At 41.0% G+C, this 18,179-nt stretch overlaps 1 protein-coding gene across 1 annotated transcript in view; it reads right to left on the bottom strand.

The window, feature by feature from the left end:
• PCCB (propionyl-CoA carboxylase subunit beta) overlaps positions 1-18,179 on the bottom strand; it is a 1,054,487-nt gene that overhangs the window by 25,666 nt on the left and 1,010,642 nt on the right. Inside the window, exons 8-10 of the mRNA XM_050779627.1 lie at positions 11,098-11,206; positions 6,900-7,020; positions 5,775-5,856 (exon numbers count right to left, since the gene is read on the bottom strand). Coding sequence (XP_050635584.1) covers positions 5,775-5,856; positions 6,900-7,020; positions 11,098-11,206 — 312 coding nt within the window. The remainder of the gene's footprint in view (positions 1-5,774; positions 5,857-6,899; positions 7,021-11,097; positions 11,207-18,179) is intronic.

Here is an 18,179-nt window from a genome sequence, read left to right as displayed (position 1 = left end):
TGCTTTTCTGTTGTTTCCTTGCTTTTCTATGTTGCTTTGGAGAAGTTGGATGCCATTTTATTCTCTTGCCCATGTAAAATCATTTTATTTCTGCCCAAAGGTCCTGAGGATTTCTCCTTATTTTAAAAATCCAACGGTTAATCAGTATTTTCTCTAGTTTGACCATTCTGGGTCAATTTTCCCACGTGCTCAGTGTGTTCTTTCATTATATAACTCTGAATCTTATTTTATTTCTGGAATATTTTCTTGGATTACAGTTTTAAATATTAAGTCTGTTCTACTGGTTTTTCTTCTTCAGACACTCCAATTATATGTATGTTCAGTCTTCTTTGCCTTTCATTGTAGTCACTTTTTTCTGATACATTTAACTAGTAATTTAAAAAAATTAATCCCAGATGTGACAGTATAACCAATAATTTTAAAGGAATTTGTATTTTAAAATTTTATAATTGCATATATGTACAATGTACATGTTTTCATATATGTATACACTGTGGGATGACTAAATCAAGCTAGTTAACATATCCACCACCTCGCTTTTTTGTGGTGAGAACGCAAAATCTACTTTTACTTTTTTATATTATTTCATTCGTTCTTTAGGCTATTTATCTATTTTTCTTCAATGTTTCTTATTAAATTTTCATTCAAATACATTCTCATTTGAGCCCCTTGAAATTTTGATATCATTTCTGATGTGATTTTGTCTCCCCTGCCCATTTTCTTAATTCAATCAGCTTTAACTTCACTTCTTACTATTATCCCTCCATTTTGTCATTAGTTTCTGAATTTTCTATTTTTACAACTTCAAATGCTTATCAGGGGCTATTGCACTCAGACTGAAGCATGGTCAGCTGCTTCATGATTGACTTTTATAGTGAAGGGAGTTCCATCAACTGAAATGTTTCATTCTCACTTTTTGTTTTCTTATTGTAGCTTTATATAAATGAAAACTATTTGTACCCGCATTATCCAAAGTTGGCAGATGAACAAATGAACAAAAATCCTAGTTCAAGAGCACCCTCTTCTGTCAGCATAGCAAAGTGCAGTTTAGTTCACGGGTGACTAATTTTAGGGAGGGTGGTGGGGAAAGGCATAGTGTCCTTCAGTTTTTTGGATTTTGTATGTCTTGCAGATACATAAATTTACCCCCCTTGCTTCATTTTCCTTCACTATTTCCAAAGGTACCTCTCTCTTTCCTTTGTACTCTTCTTCCCCAGAAGTAATGCCTTCCCTTGACTACCATATTGATTTGTGTGTGTACTCTTAAGTACCTTCTCTCTAAAGTCACTGCTCTTGTTCCTAGCATATTCCATTTTTTTTCTTTTGTCTCTTTTTTTTTTTTTTTTTTTTTTTAAAGAGACAGAGTTTCGCTCTTGTCACCCAGACTGGAATGCAATGGTGCGATCTCAGCTCATTGCAACCTGTGCCTCCCCAGTTCAAGTGATTCTCCTGCCTCAGTCTCTCGAGTAGCTGGGATTACAGGGACGCGCCACCACACCTGGCTAATTTTTGTATTTTTAGTAGAGACGGGTTTTCACCATGTTGGCCAAGCTGGTCTCAAACTCCTGACCTCAAGTGATCCACCAGCCTCAGCCTCCCAAAGTGCTGGGATTATAGGCATGAGCCACCACACCTGGCCAGAAGAAGTTTTTTTAAAAAGCAAAGTAAAAGGTGTAATAATACAATACTTTTTGAGTTAAAAGTAAATATATGGGCCAGGTGCAGTGACCTACACCTCTAATGTCAGTACTTTGGGAGGCCGAGGCGGGCGGATCACTTGAAGCCAGAAATTCGAGACCAGCCTGGCCAACATGGCGAAACTCCATCTCTAAAATACAAAAATTAGCCAGGCGTGGTGGCACATGCCTGTAATCCCAGCTACTTAGGAGGCTGAGGCAGAAGACTCACCCGAACCTGGAAGGCGGAAGTTGCAATGAGCCGAGATCTCACCACTGCACACCAGCCTGGGCAACAGAGTGAGATTCTGTCTCAAAGAGAGGAAAAAAAAAAAACAGCAAATTTGGAGAGAGACTTTCCAGAGGTAATTAAAATTAAATGGGGTCATAAGAGGGGGACCCTAATCTGATAGGACTTGAATTTTTTTAAGAATTGGAAAAGCTGGGCCGGCACGGTGGCTCATGCCTGTAATCCCAGCACTTTGGGAGACCGAGACAGGTGGATCATGAGGTCAGGAGATCAGGACCATCCTGGCCAACATGGTGAAACCCCATCTCTACTAAAAATACAAAAATTAGCTAAGCGTGGTGGCGGGCGCCTTTAATCCCAGCTATTCAAGAGGCTGAGGCAGGAGAATCACTTGAATCCGGGAGGCGGAGGTTGCAGTGAGCTGAGATCGCGCCACTGCACTCCAGTCTGGTGACAGAGTGAGACTCCATCTCAAAAAAAAAAAAAGAAAAAAGAATTTGAAAAGCCAGCCGGGCACGGTGGCTCATGCGTGTAATCCCAACACTCTGGGAGTCCGAGGCAGGCAGATCAGGAGATTGAGACCATCCTGGCTAACATGGTGAAACTCCGTCTCTACTAAAAATACAAAAAATTAGCCAGGTGTGGTGGTGGGCGCCTGTAGTCCCAGCTACGTGGGAGGCTGAGGCGGGAGAATTGCGTGTACCCAGGAGGTGGAGTTTGCAGTTGAGATCACGCCACTGCACTCCAGCCTGGGCGACAGAGCGAGACTCCGCCTCAAAATAAATAAATGAATGAATGAATGAATGGAAACGCCAGCCTGGGCAACATAGTAAGATGCCATCTCTACAAAAAATTTAAAAATTAGCCAGATGTGGTGGCATGCAGCTATAGTCCCAGCTACTAAGGAGGCTGAGGTGGGAGGATCACTTGAGCACCAGAGGTCAAGGCTGCAGTGAGTCAAGGTCACACCGTTGCACTCCAGCCTGGGTAACAAAGCAAGATCCTGTCTCTGAGGAAAAAAAAAAAAAAAAAAGAGGAAGAGACACCAGAGATCTCTCTCTTTCTGCATGCACAGAGAGCAAAGACTTTGTGAGGACACAGCAAGAGGGTAGTCCAGAAGCCAAGGAGACAGAGACCTCAGAATTAAGCCAACCCTGCCAATACCATGATCTTGGACTGCTAGCCTCCAGAACTGACAGAAAATAAGTTTCTGTTATTTAAGCTATGCAGTTTATGGTATTTTCTTATGGCAGCCCTAGAACACTAATACATAAAGCAAATACAGGTCAGGCATGGTGGCTCACACCTGTAATCCCAGCACTTTGCGGGGCCAAGGAAGGTGGATCACCTGAGGTCAGGAGTTCAAGACCAGCCTGGCCAATGTGGTGAATCCCTGTCTCTACTAAAAGTACAAAAATTAGCCGGATATAGTAGTGCTCGCCTGTAATCCCAGCTACTTGGGAGGCTGACGCATGAGAATCTGTTGAACCCAGTAGACAGGGGTTGCAGTGAGTCAAGATTACGCCACTGCATTCCAGCTTGGGTAACAAGAGCAAAACTCTGTCTCAAAAAAAAAAAAATTTTTTTTTCATAAATAAGTAAAGCAAATACAACATCGATACCAAAACCTGATTTTAAAATACCTAAAAAAATACGCACTAGTATCATGTAATATTAATGCAAAAACTCAAAACATTAGCAAACAGAATAAACTTCAGGAATGAAGGAATAGTTTAGTATTAGGAAATCTACAAGGATAGGTTTATAAATAGATCTAAGGAAGAAAATCACATGATCATCTCCAAAAACACTGAAAGTGCATTCAACAATATTCAACACTCATTCGGAACTTTAAGGACAAAATAAACAACAAAAATATTTAAAACAGAAACCAGTAGTAGCTTCAACATGAAAAAAAGATACAAATCAGGAAACACTGACAGCAGTCTTGCTAAACTTAGAAATAATACAAAGATGCCCAGAATTACAACTATGATTCCCCATTACATTTGACATATAGGAAGTTGTAGCCAATGCAAAACAAGGAAAGAAATGACACGTAAAATAACTGGAAAGATAAAACTTTATTTACTTACTTATTTTTGGAGATGGAGTGTTGTTCCATCACCCAGGATGGAGTGCGGTGACATGATCATAACCCAGAATAGCCTCAAACACCTGGGCTCAAGCAATCCTCCCATCTCAGCCTCCCAAGTAAACAGGACTAAAGGCAATGGCCACCTCACCCAGCAAATTTTTTTACTTTTTGTAGAGGTGGTGACTCATTATGTTGCCCAGGCTGGTTCTGAGCTCGTGGCATGAAAGGATCCTCCTGCCTTGGCCTCCCAAAGCATTGGGATTACAGGCATGAGCTCCTGCACCCAGCAGAACTCTTATTTATACATAGACAGTATACAACCACATTTTAAAAACCCTAATGACAGAAAAAAATTACAAACAAGAGTATGTAATAGGTAGCAGGATATAAAACTTTATAATGAGAATCAAGAGCTATCATATATACCTTAAGAAAAAGTTAGAAGATGGCAGAGTAGGAAGCATCAGGAATTTGTCTCCCCACCTAGGCAACAATTGCCTGGCAGAATCTGTCTGATGGAACTATTTCGACTCTGGCATCTGTTGAAGGATTGCAACTTCCAGGGGAAGGACTGGACTGAAAATTGGAGTTAATTTCAGCTCTTAGCACAGTAGCAGCTACCCATTCCCCACCCCAGCTCCATGACACATAGTTTCGCAAGGGTTCCTGGAGCAGTTTGCACACAGCTTGCAGGAGCCGGGGTGGGCAAAAAAGCACCCTGTCCTCCAAATATTGAGAATCTGTGCTTGCTGACTGCTGCTTCTGATCATAGAGGTGCAAAGAGATGGGTGGTCACTGTTGTTACAATTCCCCACATTGTTGCGAGGCTCTCCTGCTTTGGGCTGAAGTGACTTGCAAGGAATTTAAAGGGCTGACACCTTTTTACCGTCTTCATTTTTTTTCTCTTTTTCTACTTTTGGGAGCCAGACATTAACAACTAGGACACTCAAAAACAACTGCATATACAGGGAAAATTAGAATGATTGCACATGCCCCTGCAAAGGCTCAGAAAAGACCTAAGGAAGACCTTAAGGTTACACCTCAGGCTAATCCTTGGTGCAGGAAGAGCCTACAAGAATAAAAAAGACAAAAACAATAACAGAAAAAAGCAAACCCTAGGGAAGAGGGAGAATCTGATTTCTAGAGTTACCAGAGAGCCATCACGTTATTATGCAAGGACTACTGAGAGCACAGTGTACCCATAAGGAAGGCAATGGCCATCTACAGACGCCCTCAGTTTGCCCAACACTGTCCCCTTTACTTAATGACCCAGGAATCGCTGTACCAAAAAAAGGTACAAATTGCTCCTGTCTCCCACAGACCTCCACGCACACACTCCAACCTTCTAGGATGCCCTGTGTACTCTCTTCTCTACAAAAACAAAACCCCCTCTGAGCAGAGGGCCCCAAAGATACTTAACAGTGATCACTCTGGCCTCATTCTAGACTCTGCGGACATGGCCCCTAATTTATGCTCCTCAGAGGGCCTTTTAAAGACTCCTGAGCTCTGCTGGCCCTTACTACTCCTATCTCCAGCCCTGAAGTCCATATGTGCCACTAGGGTATCTATAGCCACTAGGTCTTTCCAGAACACACTACTCAGTGGCCACTGGTCCTGTGCCCACCCCATTCCCCACCTGTGTTGTCTGACAGGAAGGCCAAGTGGTTCAGTGCTTCCTCACTAGGCCGAAGCACAATACCCATGAAAGTGGCTGACTAGGACAGGCAAGACAAGCTGATGTGGCACTTACAGAGTGTATGATGTCCACCATGTTGTAGGCTTTGGTTGATTCCAAAGGGACAATTGTGTCAAGCTCAGGAACCAGACGGTCACTTTAGGCAGAAAAAAGGCAGGTATAGTCAACATAGGAAGAGCCAGTTACCTTTTGTGGGAAGGGAGTGGGAAACTTGCCATACATACATATATAGATATGTGTGTGTGTGTATATATATACACACATACATATATACACACATACGTGTATATACACACATACACATATACGTGCATACACACACATATACGTGTATATACACACATACACATATACGTGCATACACACACATATACGTGTATATACACATACACATATACGTGCATACACACACATATACGTGTATATACACACATACACATATACGTGCATACACACACATATACGTGTATATACACACATACATATATACACACATACGTGTATATACACATACACATATACGTGCATACACACACACATACGTGTATATACACACATACACATATACGTGCATACACACACATATACGTGTATACACACACATACATATATACGTGTATATACACATATATGTGTATAGACTCCAACAGCAAGAGGAAAGGTCTTCACCAGATGGCCAGCAACACACCCTTCCCCAGGACTGTCCCAGCCTCTGGCTACAAGCAGTATGCATAAACATGTCTCCTAAAGGGCATGCTGTTTGCATCATTTTACATTTATTTATTTCAAAAGGACAAGTAAGTAGAGCCCAGGAACCAGTCACTTTAGGAAGAAAAAAGGCAGGTATAGTCACCATAGGAAGAATCATGGCTCTTCCTTTTGTGGGTGAGGGGAAGGAAAGGAAATGAGAGACCTCTTCACGGGGACTAGGCCAGACCAAAAAAAATTCCATCTCCAATTCTAGCTAACTTAAGAGTTTCTTAGAAATCAAAAAATTTTTCTTTAAAAATGTTTTGGGCCACTCTTCAGCCAAACATGACATCATCCCCACACCTAGGAGCCACTCTACCACACTCTGCTGCAACCTGCCCAACAGGGCAGAGCCTGAAGGTCCTGTCAGGGCAGAGAAAGGCAAGCTACACTGCAAAATGAGAGAAGGCATACTGGCCTACAACCCACCTGGGATCATGGCACTCACGGACAGGAGCTGAGTCCTGATTGCTCAGGGGCAGGTAGTTGAAGAAATCCCGGAGATTACACAAGGCATCAACATCATTTTCAAAAGCTCTGTGGGCCACACCTAAAAGAACAGGGAGCATATATGATGAGTCAGGGTACCAGCCAGCCCAAAGCTGCTGCTTCATGCCTGACTACACCCTTCTAGGGCATGTCTGTAACAGACTGTGCTGATAGCTCTGTTCTCCGCACTCTCCACTGAGGATGTAATGCCACATAATACATACCTTCCGGGTGATCCTTCAACTCATGCAGCATGGGTTCCCTCTGTTCTGCACCCACACCTCTACAGGGTCACACCTTTCTTTATTCAGGTCCTTGCTCTAATGTCACCTCCATATCCACTCCCAGACCCTTCACTATCCATCCCTATACCATGGGGGAGGTTCTCCTCCTGTACTTTTCCCTGCATCACCTATTTCCCTGTTTACTGCCAGATATCTCTCCTGGAATATCAGCTCCAACAGGGTAAGATCAGGCCTGGCCCCCATAAGAATAATGCACCTGGCAAACAGGTGCTCAGCAACAGTGGAAGGAAAGGAGGGAAGCCACCTGCTCCTAGTGAGGAATCAAGCCATAATTCTTGAAGAGCACTCCGAAATCACAGAGCAGCCAAACAAGGCCATAGATATGATGGAGAAAGTGGAGCCAAGAACTCTCTTCCAGGTTCATCCCACCAGACTCCTTTTTCCACCACTGCCCCTACAGTCTCTTGTCCACAAAGCTGCCAGACAGAGCTTTTGAAGTCAGATCGTGTCATGTCTCTACTCCAATGATCCTCCTTGTCCACTGAGCGGGTCAGTCACTCTCCTACCTGAGAGCCTTTGCATAAGCTATTCCTTCTGCCTGCAATGCTCCCCACTTACATATCAACGCAGTTAAACTCCTTAAAATCCTCTCAGCTCCTAACCTCAGTGAGGCCTGCCATTACTACCCTATTTGAAACTACAACAATCCCAGTCCCCTTTACCTTGTTATACTTTTTCCATAGCACGTATTGCCTTCTAACATACCGCATAGTGTACTTACTTATAATGTTTATTGTCTATCTCCTCTACTAGAATATGAGCCCCATATGGGCAGGAGTCTTTCGTTCTGTCCACAGATGTATTCCTAGCACCTAAAACAATGCTTCACACAGAGGTACTCAATGAATATTTGTTCTGTTTTCTTTGCTTTTTTCTACATTTTTATTATTTATTCTATTTTAAATTTTTAATTCCTTTGCTATTTGTCTTTTTCCACATATTCTAAATGAGTATTTGTTGAATAAAAAGCATTTTCAGCATGACAGAATTCTTTCATTCAAGATATATTTATAAATGGGTACAGCCACTTTGGAAAAGAGTCTGTCAGTTCCTTAAAAGTTAGACATCGAGTTATCATTTAACTCAGAAATCAAAGAGAAATGAAAACATATGTCTACCCAAAATCTTGCATATAAATATTAATAGAGGCATATTTATGATAGCCAAAAAGTAGAAATGACTTAGTGTCTATTAACTGGTCAGTGAATAAACTAGATGTAGTATATCCATATACTGGAATATTATTCGGCCATAAAAATGAATAAAGTACTGATTCATGATACAATATGGATGAACCTTTAACATTATGCTAAGTAAAAGCAGCCAGCAACAAAAGATCACGTATTACATGATTCCATTTCTAGGACATGTCCAGAATGAAAAAATCCACAGAGACAGAAAGTAGCCTGGTAATTGCCTAGAGCAGAAGTATTTGTGGTGAAATGCAGAGTGACTGCTAATGGGCACAGGGTTTCTTCTTGGGGTGATGACAATGTCCTAAAATTGTGGTAATCATCACGCAACTCTGAATATATTTTAAAACCGCTGAATTGTACACTACAAATAGGTGTTTAAAATGTATAGTATATATGAATTACATCTCAATAAAGCTGTTACCAAAAGAGAAAAAAGAGAGAAAAATATATGTATAGAGCATCTTTTTGTGCCTTGCCCTGGGGATACAGGGCCAAGTGCATCAGACACAGCCCATCAAAGAGCCTCAGGCCCAGAAAGAAAACCACATACTGCCCTACAATCAAAAAAACAAACAAAACACACTTAAGATTGTGCTACAGAAGAAACTTTAATGTCATGGCAGACATTCATCACTTTAAGCTGTCAAGTAAAAAAAAAAAAAAACCTCAGGTTATATAAGAGTATGCCCATACCTACGTTTGAGTAAGTGTATGTGTATTCACAGTCATCTGCGTGAAAAGACTGCAAGGGTATAACCAAAAAATCACTAGTGATTATCTGTGGATGATGGAATATCTAGTGGTTTTTATGTTTTGTATGTTTTCTACTACAAACATATCATGCTATTAAAACGGGGAAAAATAAACAGCGTATTTCATCAAATCTAAGACGCCATCAAGACCCAGCTTTATATTATATCCCAGCAAGAAAAACAGGCTGCTACCAATAAAGCCCTGAGACAACAGCATGGCATCAGGCCATGCTGGAGGTGATGCTGAGAAGTGTTCTGATTCTACATATGTCTTAAAAGATGGGGCTAAATGATGCTGATAGGTAAGGGAAAGGAATGAGTCAAGATCGATGCCAACCTGACAAGGGGAGAAACAATTTTTGTGGGTGGGGGAATCAAGAGCCCTGACTTTTTTTAAACTATATTTCATCTAATCTAAGACTTCACTGATAATACCCATCTGTACTTTAGGGACACTGGGAAGAAATGCTGACAAATGCTGACCCAATGCCTTAACCACAGTGCAATGAGGTGCATAAATCAGGCACACCAGCCTCTTACTACTGTAAAATCTCTCAAAGAAGTAATTTCTCCTGTCTTTAGTTACATTGCTGTGTGGTAGGCAATCCATTTACAGCTGGGTGGTTTCTTTTACAAGAAAACATGGAATTGCAATAATTACTCCAACAGCTAACATGTCTTCACTAATATCAGAATCATGCCCTACTCCCAATTCCATGCCTTTCTGTTTAAACAAGAACTTTTTGTTTCAGTGCTGAGGCACAGAATAATCTTTATACATTTTAAACTTGGAATGTAATCTTAAAGTTGTGAACAACTAGCAGGACATGGTGACTCATGCCTGTAATCCCAGCACTTTGGGAGGCTGAGGTGGGAGGATTGCTTGAGCCCAGGAGTTCGAGACCAACCTGGGCAACACAGTGAGACCACACCTCTACAAAAAAATATTAAAAATAAAAATTACCTGGGCATGGTGGCACATACCTGTAGTCCCAGCTACTAGAGAGGCTGAGGCAGAAGAATCACTTGAGCCCAGGAGACTGAGGCTACAGTGAGCTATCATTGTGCCCCTGTACTCCAGCCTGGGCAACAGCGTGAGACCCTATCTCAAAAACAAAACAAAACAAAACAAAACCACCAGGTATGGTGGCTCATGCCTGTAATCCCAGCACTTGGGGAAGCCAAGGCGGGCAGACTGCTTGAGGCCAAGAGTTCGACACCAGCCTGGTAACATGGTAAAACCCCGTCTCTACAAAAAAAAAAAAATACAAAAATTTGCTGGGCATGGTGGTGCATGCCTGTAGTCCCAGCTACCCAAGAGTCTGTGGTGGGAGGATTACTTGAGCCTGGGAGGCAGAGGCTGCAATGAGCTAAGATTGTGCACTGCACTCCAGCCTGGGCCACAGAGTTGGATCCTGTCTCAAAAAAAAACAAAAAAAGAAGAAGTGAACAACTATGACCAAATTCGTGAACACATGGTACATGACCATCATGCACCTGGCCAATGATTGTAAAACACTTATGTACTCTAAGATATATACTAACCTTAGAATAAAAAATGTCACAATAAGATTTTTTTTCAAAGGTTCAACTGTACATATATAAATCATACCTACTTAAAATCACCATTCCAGCAATGAGCTTTAAATTGTTTTAAAGAATAACCAGGCATTATTAATTTAATAAATTTTCTATACTAAATCTACCTTTATCACTATAACTGTAAACAATACACTGTATTGTATTGTAGTACAATAGACTGTACCACAGTCTTCCCAAATAAGGTCTGCCAATTAAGTAACATTTCTCAAAAACTGCCACCAGGCTCTTTGGCAATGCCCTCTTCTCAGTGTTTGAAAACAAGGTCAGCTTCAAGGCCTCTCACCTGACATGGTGGTGTGGGTCTTGGCACCACCGAGCTCCTCCTGGGTAACATCCTCATTGGTGACAGACTTCACAACATCAGGGCCAGTGATGAACAGGTAGGAGGTGTCCTGAAATAAAAGATTTCCAGAACAGTCAACCTCAGAGCACCAGAGCTGGTCAGAGCCTTAGAGTCGATTCAGCCAAGATGGCAAATGCAGAGAAGATAGTGATGTGGCCGAATGAGGATAGGATGTAGCTTAAAGATGCAAATCCAAACTGAAGACCCAAGTTTTCCCTGCCTCAATGTCTACTTTTAAAAAATCTCTGTTGCATGGTTCTACCTCAGCAAGTTAACTTGCAGTGTGGCTAACATTTCAAGGTCATTCATCTGTAGAACACAGTAACAGGTGGCTCTTAGAGCTTGCTGTGCACCAAGAAGTTTTTTAAGCACTTCACAAAACTGTGTCAGTAAAGCCTGAGTACTATTATCACCCTCATTTACATATGAGGAAACTGAGATATGGAGACTGTATGCAACCAGTCACTTTAAATGAAGCTACTTAAAAATACTGATAAATCAGTGGGACAGAGTGGCTCACACCTGTAATCCCAACACTTTGGGAAGCCAAGGCAGGAGGATCACCTCAGGCCAGGAGTTCAACACCAGCCTGGCCAACATAGCGAGACCCAGTCTCCATAAAAATGCGTTTCAATTAGGTAGGCCTGGTGGCACGTGCCTGTAGTCCCAGCTACTCAGGAGGGTGAAGTGGGAGAATTACTGGAGTCGCAATGAGCTATGACTGCTTGCACCACTACACTCCAGCCTGGGTGACAGAGTGAAAACCTCTCAAAAACAAAAACAAAAAACTAACAAATCAATGCTTCGGTATTATGACAGAGTGATAGGCTTTTAATTTTTAGTTTATAATATATAGATAATATAAGCATACTGCACAGAGGAATAGGAGATACAGTGGAAAGTCTACAGCCCAGCCCTTACTTCCAGGCCTCCAATTCCCCTCCCCTAAGGCATCCCCTGTCAGTTTCTTCTCTCTCCCTACAGAGACACCCATGAATCCATGAGCATTAATATATACATTTATTTGCCCTCTTATTTTCTAACAAACATTATCTAACACAAACACTTTCTAATGCAAACATTTTCTTCCCAACACAGTGTTCTATACACACTGTTCTCAAATTTGTTTTTCTAGCTTGAAGATCATTCTGTTCCTTATCAGTATAGTAAGATTTGTATCATAATTTAACTTTTCACCAATTGATGGTCATGAAGGTTGTTTCCAAAACTTTAGTATAATAAGCAATTCTGCAATCAATATTACTACAGTGCTCTCTAAACTCACTATTCATGTTCTTTGCCCATTTCTAATACATCGCTGGCTTTTCTATATACTAAAGAAATTAGTCTTTAGTCTATCATATGCATTATATCAGTCTTTTATCTTATGGCTTCTTGGTTTGAAATCTTGCTAGAAAAGTCTAGCTAGAAAGGTCTTCCCCACTTCACACACAGACTTCGAAACAAAGGTTTATAGCAGCCTTATTTGAAACTGTTAAAAAAAAAAAAAAAAAACTAGAAACACAGAATTTCAGGTTTCCAGTCTAGCACATAAGAAGCTGAAAGTTGATACTCCTTCCTTACAAATAAAAAGCTGAACAAGTTGCAGGGGAAAAACCAACAGCTTTTCTTAGATCCATCAGAGAGGTGAGGTCACAGAACAAAACACTCCAAAACTGGAGACCGACTGGCAAATGTAGAAAACTGAGCCTTGCAGGGAAGAAACCCACAAGCACAAATCTCCCCCAGAGCCAGGGCTGATGTATGAAATCCAGAACTACAACTAACAAATTGCTGGAGGCCCAGCATGGACAAGTCTGAGAGATAAAGACTCCAGGGGCGGCCAGTCATTGGGGCTCCCACACTTTTGTGAGTTTTACCTCTAGGAACTCAACAAGGTTCTCACAGTGATTATCAGAGAAAAACTCCCTTACGCTTCTGACATGCATAGGGGGAAAAAAGAGACCCTTCTGAAATGCACCAGAGCACAATTCTTAACAGGGTCTGCCCTCAGGCGAAACTATATAACCAGAGCCTAACCTGCTGAAGTTTTATCAGAAACTGCTGACCCGAGGGAAGAAAAATACCAAACTCAAGCCAGCTCTGGCCTTCCATGTGGGAGAGGGGAAATGGCCAGCCCCAACGTGCTCTAGCCACCCTGTCCCACCTAAAGACTGCAAAAGACTGAGAGACACATGATATTCATAGTTCAGAGGCATAGGCTCACTAAAAGACTGACACCTACTCATAAGACTACAGAACACTTCCTCTTCCCCAGCTCCTTACCATTACTAAGGGCCTATTTACAATAGTTCATTTTACCTAGTATATCATGTCCAGCTACCAGGAATAAGTCATAAGACATACTAAAAGACAAAAAACGAAGTTTGAAGAGACAGAATAAGCATTAGAACCGGAATCAGACATAGCAGAAATGTTGGAATTATCAGACCAGAAATTTTAAACAACCATGAAGATGTTTGCCAGGTATAATGGCATGTGTCTGTAGTCTCAGGTACTCAGGAGGCCGAGGAGGGAGGATCACTTGAGCCCAGGCCTTCAACACCAGCCTGGCCAAGACAGCAAGACTCCATCTCAAAAAACAAAAATAAACAAAATGCTAAGGGCTCTCATGGATAGAGTAGACAGCAAGCAAGAACAGATGAGCAATGTAAGGTGAGAAATGGAAATTCTAAAAAAATAACTAAAATATGCCAGGGATTGGAAACACTGCAACAGAAATAAAGAATGCATCTGATATGTTTTTTTGGCAGACTGGGCCTGCTTGAGGAAAGAAACTCTGAGCTTGAAGATATCTCAAGAGAAACCACCCAAATTGAAAAGCAAAGAAAAAAATCAGATTTTAAAAAACTGGAGTATCTAAAAACTGTGGGACAACTTACAAACAATGTAACATATACATAATGAGAATGCCAGAAGGAGCAGAAAGAGAAAAAAGAACAGAATATAGGAAGTAATAATGACTGAAAAGTTCCCCAAATTGTCTGACACCAAACCACAGATCCAAGAAGCTCAGAGACCATCAAGCAAGATGAATGCCAAAACAAACAAACAAACAAACTACACAGAGAAAGATAGGCATAGTGGTGCACACCTGTTGTCCCAGCCACTCACGAGCCTAAGGCAGGAAGAACATGTGAGCCCAGAAGTTTGAACCAGCCTGGGAAACAGAGAGACCCCACCTCTAAAAAAACAAAAAGCAAAAAACTACACCTAGGACATTATTTCCAAACTACAGAAAATCAAAGATAAAGAAAAAATCTTAAAGGCAGCCATAAGAAAAAAACATTTTGCCTATAGAGGACCAAAAATAATAATTACATCCAAGTTTTCTTAGAAACCATGCAAGAAAGAAGAGAGTAGAATGAAATATTTAAAGTGTTGAGGGGAAAGATCCTACCAACCTAGAATTCTGCATTCTGCAAGATTATTCTTCAAAAGTGAAGGAAAAATAAAGACCTTCTCAAACAAACAAAACTTGAGGTAATCTCTTGCCAGTAGACCTGCCTTGCAAAAAAATGTTCAGCAAAATTCTTTACAGAAAAGGTAAATGATAAAGATCAGAAACTTATACGTACATAAAGAAAGAAAGAGGATTCAAGAAGGTAAAATGAAAACTTTTGATTCAAAGTAATAGCAAAAATTCAATTATGTACACATTCAATTATGTACAATTCAATTATGTACACATCGCTTCTCAGCCTTTTGGCTAAGATCAAGGGCAATTATGTACACATATTTTATATATATGATATGAGGGATGGGAGGAAGGAATTAGAATTTTGCTATTATAAGATACTCATACAACCTGGGAAGCAGAAGTTATCTGAAATTGAACTTAAAATAGTTGTAAATTATATTGCAACCTCTAAGGCAACCACTAAAGAATGTAAAAAACAAAAATTTATATATATATATACATATAACTAACCTGCTAATACAGGAGAAAAATGGAATCATATAGAATGCTCAATTAAAATCACAAAAGGCAGAAGAGTGAAAGACAAAAATAAGAACAAACAACAAAAAGAAAACAGTAACAAATATGGTAGATATTAATCCAACTATACCAACAATCTCTCTGAATGTCAATGGTCTAAATGTATCAATTAAAAGACAGATAGTCAGACTGGATCAAGAATCTGTCAAGACACAACTATATGGGATGTCTACAAAAAACCCACTTGAAATAGACACATAAAGATTAAAAGTAAATGACTGCAGAAATACATTACATGCTAAGACTAATCAAAAGAAATCAGGAGTAGCTATATTAATTTCAGACAGAAAAGGCTCAGACCAAGGAAAGTTATTATACAGAGGAATTCTGAATAATGATAAAGGGGTCAATTCTCCAAGGAGACAAACAGTCCTTCATGTGTATGCACCTAACAACAGAGCATCAAAATAACATGAGGCAAATACTGATAGCACTGGAAGGAGAAATAGATGAATCCATGATTACAGTTGAAGATTTCAACACTTCTCTATCAAAAGTGGACAGATCCAGCAGGCAGAAACAATAAAGACACAGATGAACTCAGTAACACCAATCAGCTGGGCACAGTGGCTCATGCCTATAATCCCAGCAACTCAAGGGCCCTATGTGAGAGGATTACTTGAGGCCAGGGGTTAAGACCAGCCTATGACAATATGGCAAGATCCTGTCTCTATAAAAATTAAATAAGAATTAGCCTGGCCAACATGGTGAAACCCTGTCTCTGCAAAAATTAAAAAATTGGCCACGCATGGTGGCACACACCTATAGTCCCAGCTACTCAGGAGGCTAAGGTGAGAGGATTGCTTGACCCCAGGAAGTCAAGGATGCAGTGAGCTGAGATCGCACCACTGCTCTTCAGCCTGGGCGACACAGCGAGACTCTGTCTCAAAAACATAAATTAAATAAAAAATTAGCCAGGTGTGTTGGCATGTGCCTGTCATCCCAGCTACACAGGAGGATCACTTGCGCCCAGGAGGTCGAGGCTTTGGTGAGCTATGATCATACCACTGCACTCCAGCCTGGGTGAGTGAGACAGAGTGAGACCCTGTCTCTAAAAATTTTTTATAGAAGACCAGGTGTGGTAGCTTATACCTGTAATCCCAGCACTTTGGGAGGGAGGAGGATTGCTTGAGCCCAGGAGTTCAAGACCAGTCTAAGCAACACAGTGAGACCAGTTCTCTACATAAAAAAAAAAAAAAAAATTAAGCAGGCATGGCAGTGTGCACCTGTAGTCCCAGCTACACAGGAGGCTGAGGCAGGAGGATCACTTGAACCTGGGAACTGAAGTAGTTTGCAGTGAGCCGAGATCACGCCACTGCACTCCAGCCTGGGTGAGAGGGGGAGACTCCGTCTCAAAAAATAAAAAATAATAATAAAAAACATTTTAAAAAGTAAAATAAATAGAAATCATTTTTAAAATTAAAGAAAAACGGTACCAATAAACTGGATATGATGGACACACTTCCTCTAACAACAGAATGCACTTTCTTCTGAAGCTCCCATGGAACATTCACCAAGAGAGACTACATTCTGAGTCATAAACATACCTTAATTTAGAAGAACAGGAATCATACGAAAAGGCACTCAGCCTTATTAGTTATGGACTAATGCAAATTGAGTCAAAGCAAATTGAGAACACAATAAGAGACTATACCACAAGCATCAAACTGGCACAATTAAAATATGTTAATATAAATGCTGGCAAGGATGTGAAACAACTGAAATTCTCAAACTGCTGGCTGCAGCCTCTTTAGTAAACAGACGGGCATTATCTAGAGAAGCTGAAGACATATATATCCTATGACCTAAGATTGCCTCTAATGTGAAATGTTTACATCAGCATCAGAAACTCAAATGTGCATGCCAAGATACATGTAGAAAAATGTTTACATCGGCATCATTTGCAATGGCAAAAATCTTGAAATAATTTAAATGTCCGTCAGCAGTGGAATGAATGAATACGTTAAGAAATACTTACTATGGCTGCGCACGGTGGCTCACGTCTGTACTCGCAGCACTTTAGGAGGCTGAGGCAGGCGGATTACTCGAGGCCAAGTATTGGAGACCACCCTGGCCAACATAGCAAAATCCATCTCTACCAAAAATACAAAAAATTAGCCGGATGTGTGGTGGCACATGCCTGTAGTCCCAGCTACTTGGGAGGCTGAGGTGTAAGAATCACATAAACCCAGGAGGCAAAGGTTGCAGTGAGGCGAGATCCATGTCACTGCACTCCAGTCTGGGTGACAGAGCAAGACTCTGTCTCAAAAAAAAAAGAAAAAAAAAACCATACACACACACACACACACATATACACACACGCACACACACATACATACACACACACTTACTACAGAGCTGTTAAAGTGAATGAACTACATTTTCCAAGAACAACATAGATAAATCTTAAAAACATAATCAGCCAGAAGCCATGCACAAAAGAAAGCATATTACATGGTTTCACTTAACATAAAGGTCAAAACAGGAAACACTAATCCACATTGTTTAGGGAGGCAATTTTTATTTTCAACTATGAAGCAAAGCAAATAAAAACATTACCAGAAAAGCTGAGACAATAAAGAATTATATGCAGGATGGAGGCTACAGTGATCCTTAGGAAGGACCATCATGACAGGGCTCTTGAACAGCTCTTGAAGAGCTGACCTGAGTTATAATTAATTTTTTTTTTTTTTTTTTTTTTTAAAGACAGAGTCTTGCTCTGCCACCCAGGCGCGCTTGGCTCACTGCAACCTCCGCTTCTCGGGTTCAAGCGATTCTCCTGCCTCAGCCTCCCGAGTAGCTGGTACTACAAGCACGTACCACCACACTTGGCTAATTTTTATATATTTAGCAGAGACAGGGTTTCATCACGTTGACCAGGCTGGTCTCAAACTACTAGCCTCAAGTGATCCACCCACCTCAGCCTCCCAAAGCACTGGGATTAGAGGTGTGAGTCACCCCACCCAGCCTGACCTGCGTATTATTTACACACATTTGCACT

Source organism: Macaca thibetana, chromosome 2 (genome assembly GCF_024542745.1).
Source record: "Macaca thibetana thibetana isolate TM-01 chromosome 2, ASM2454274v1, whole genome shotgun sequence".
NCBI lineage: Eukaryota > Metazoa > Chordata > Mammalia > Primates > Cercopithecidae > Macaca > Macaca thibetana.
Note: the sequence above shows the minus strand (reverse complement) of the source record. Positions and strands in the feature narration are given on the sequence as shown.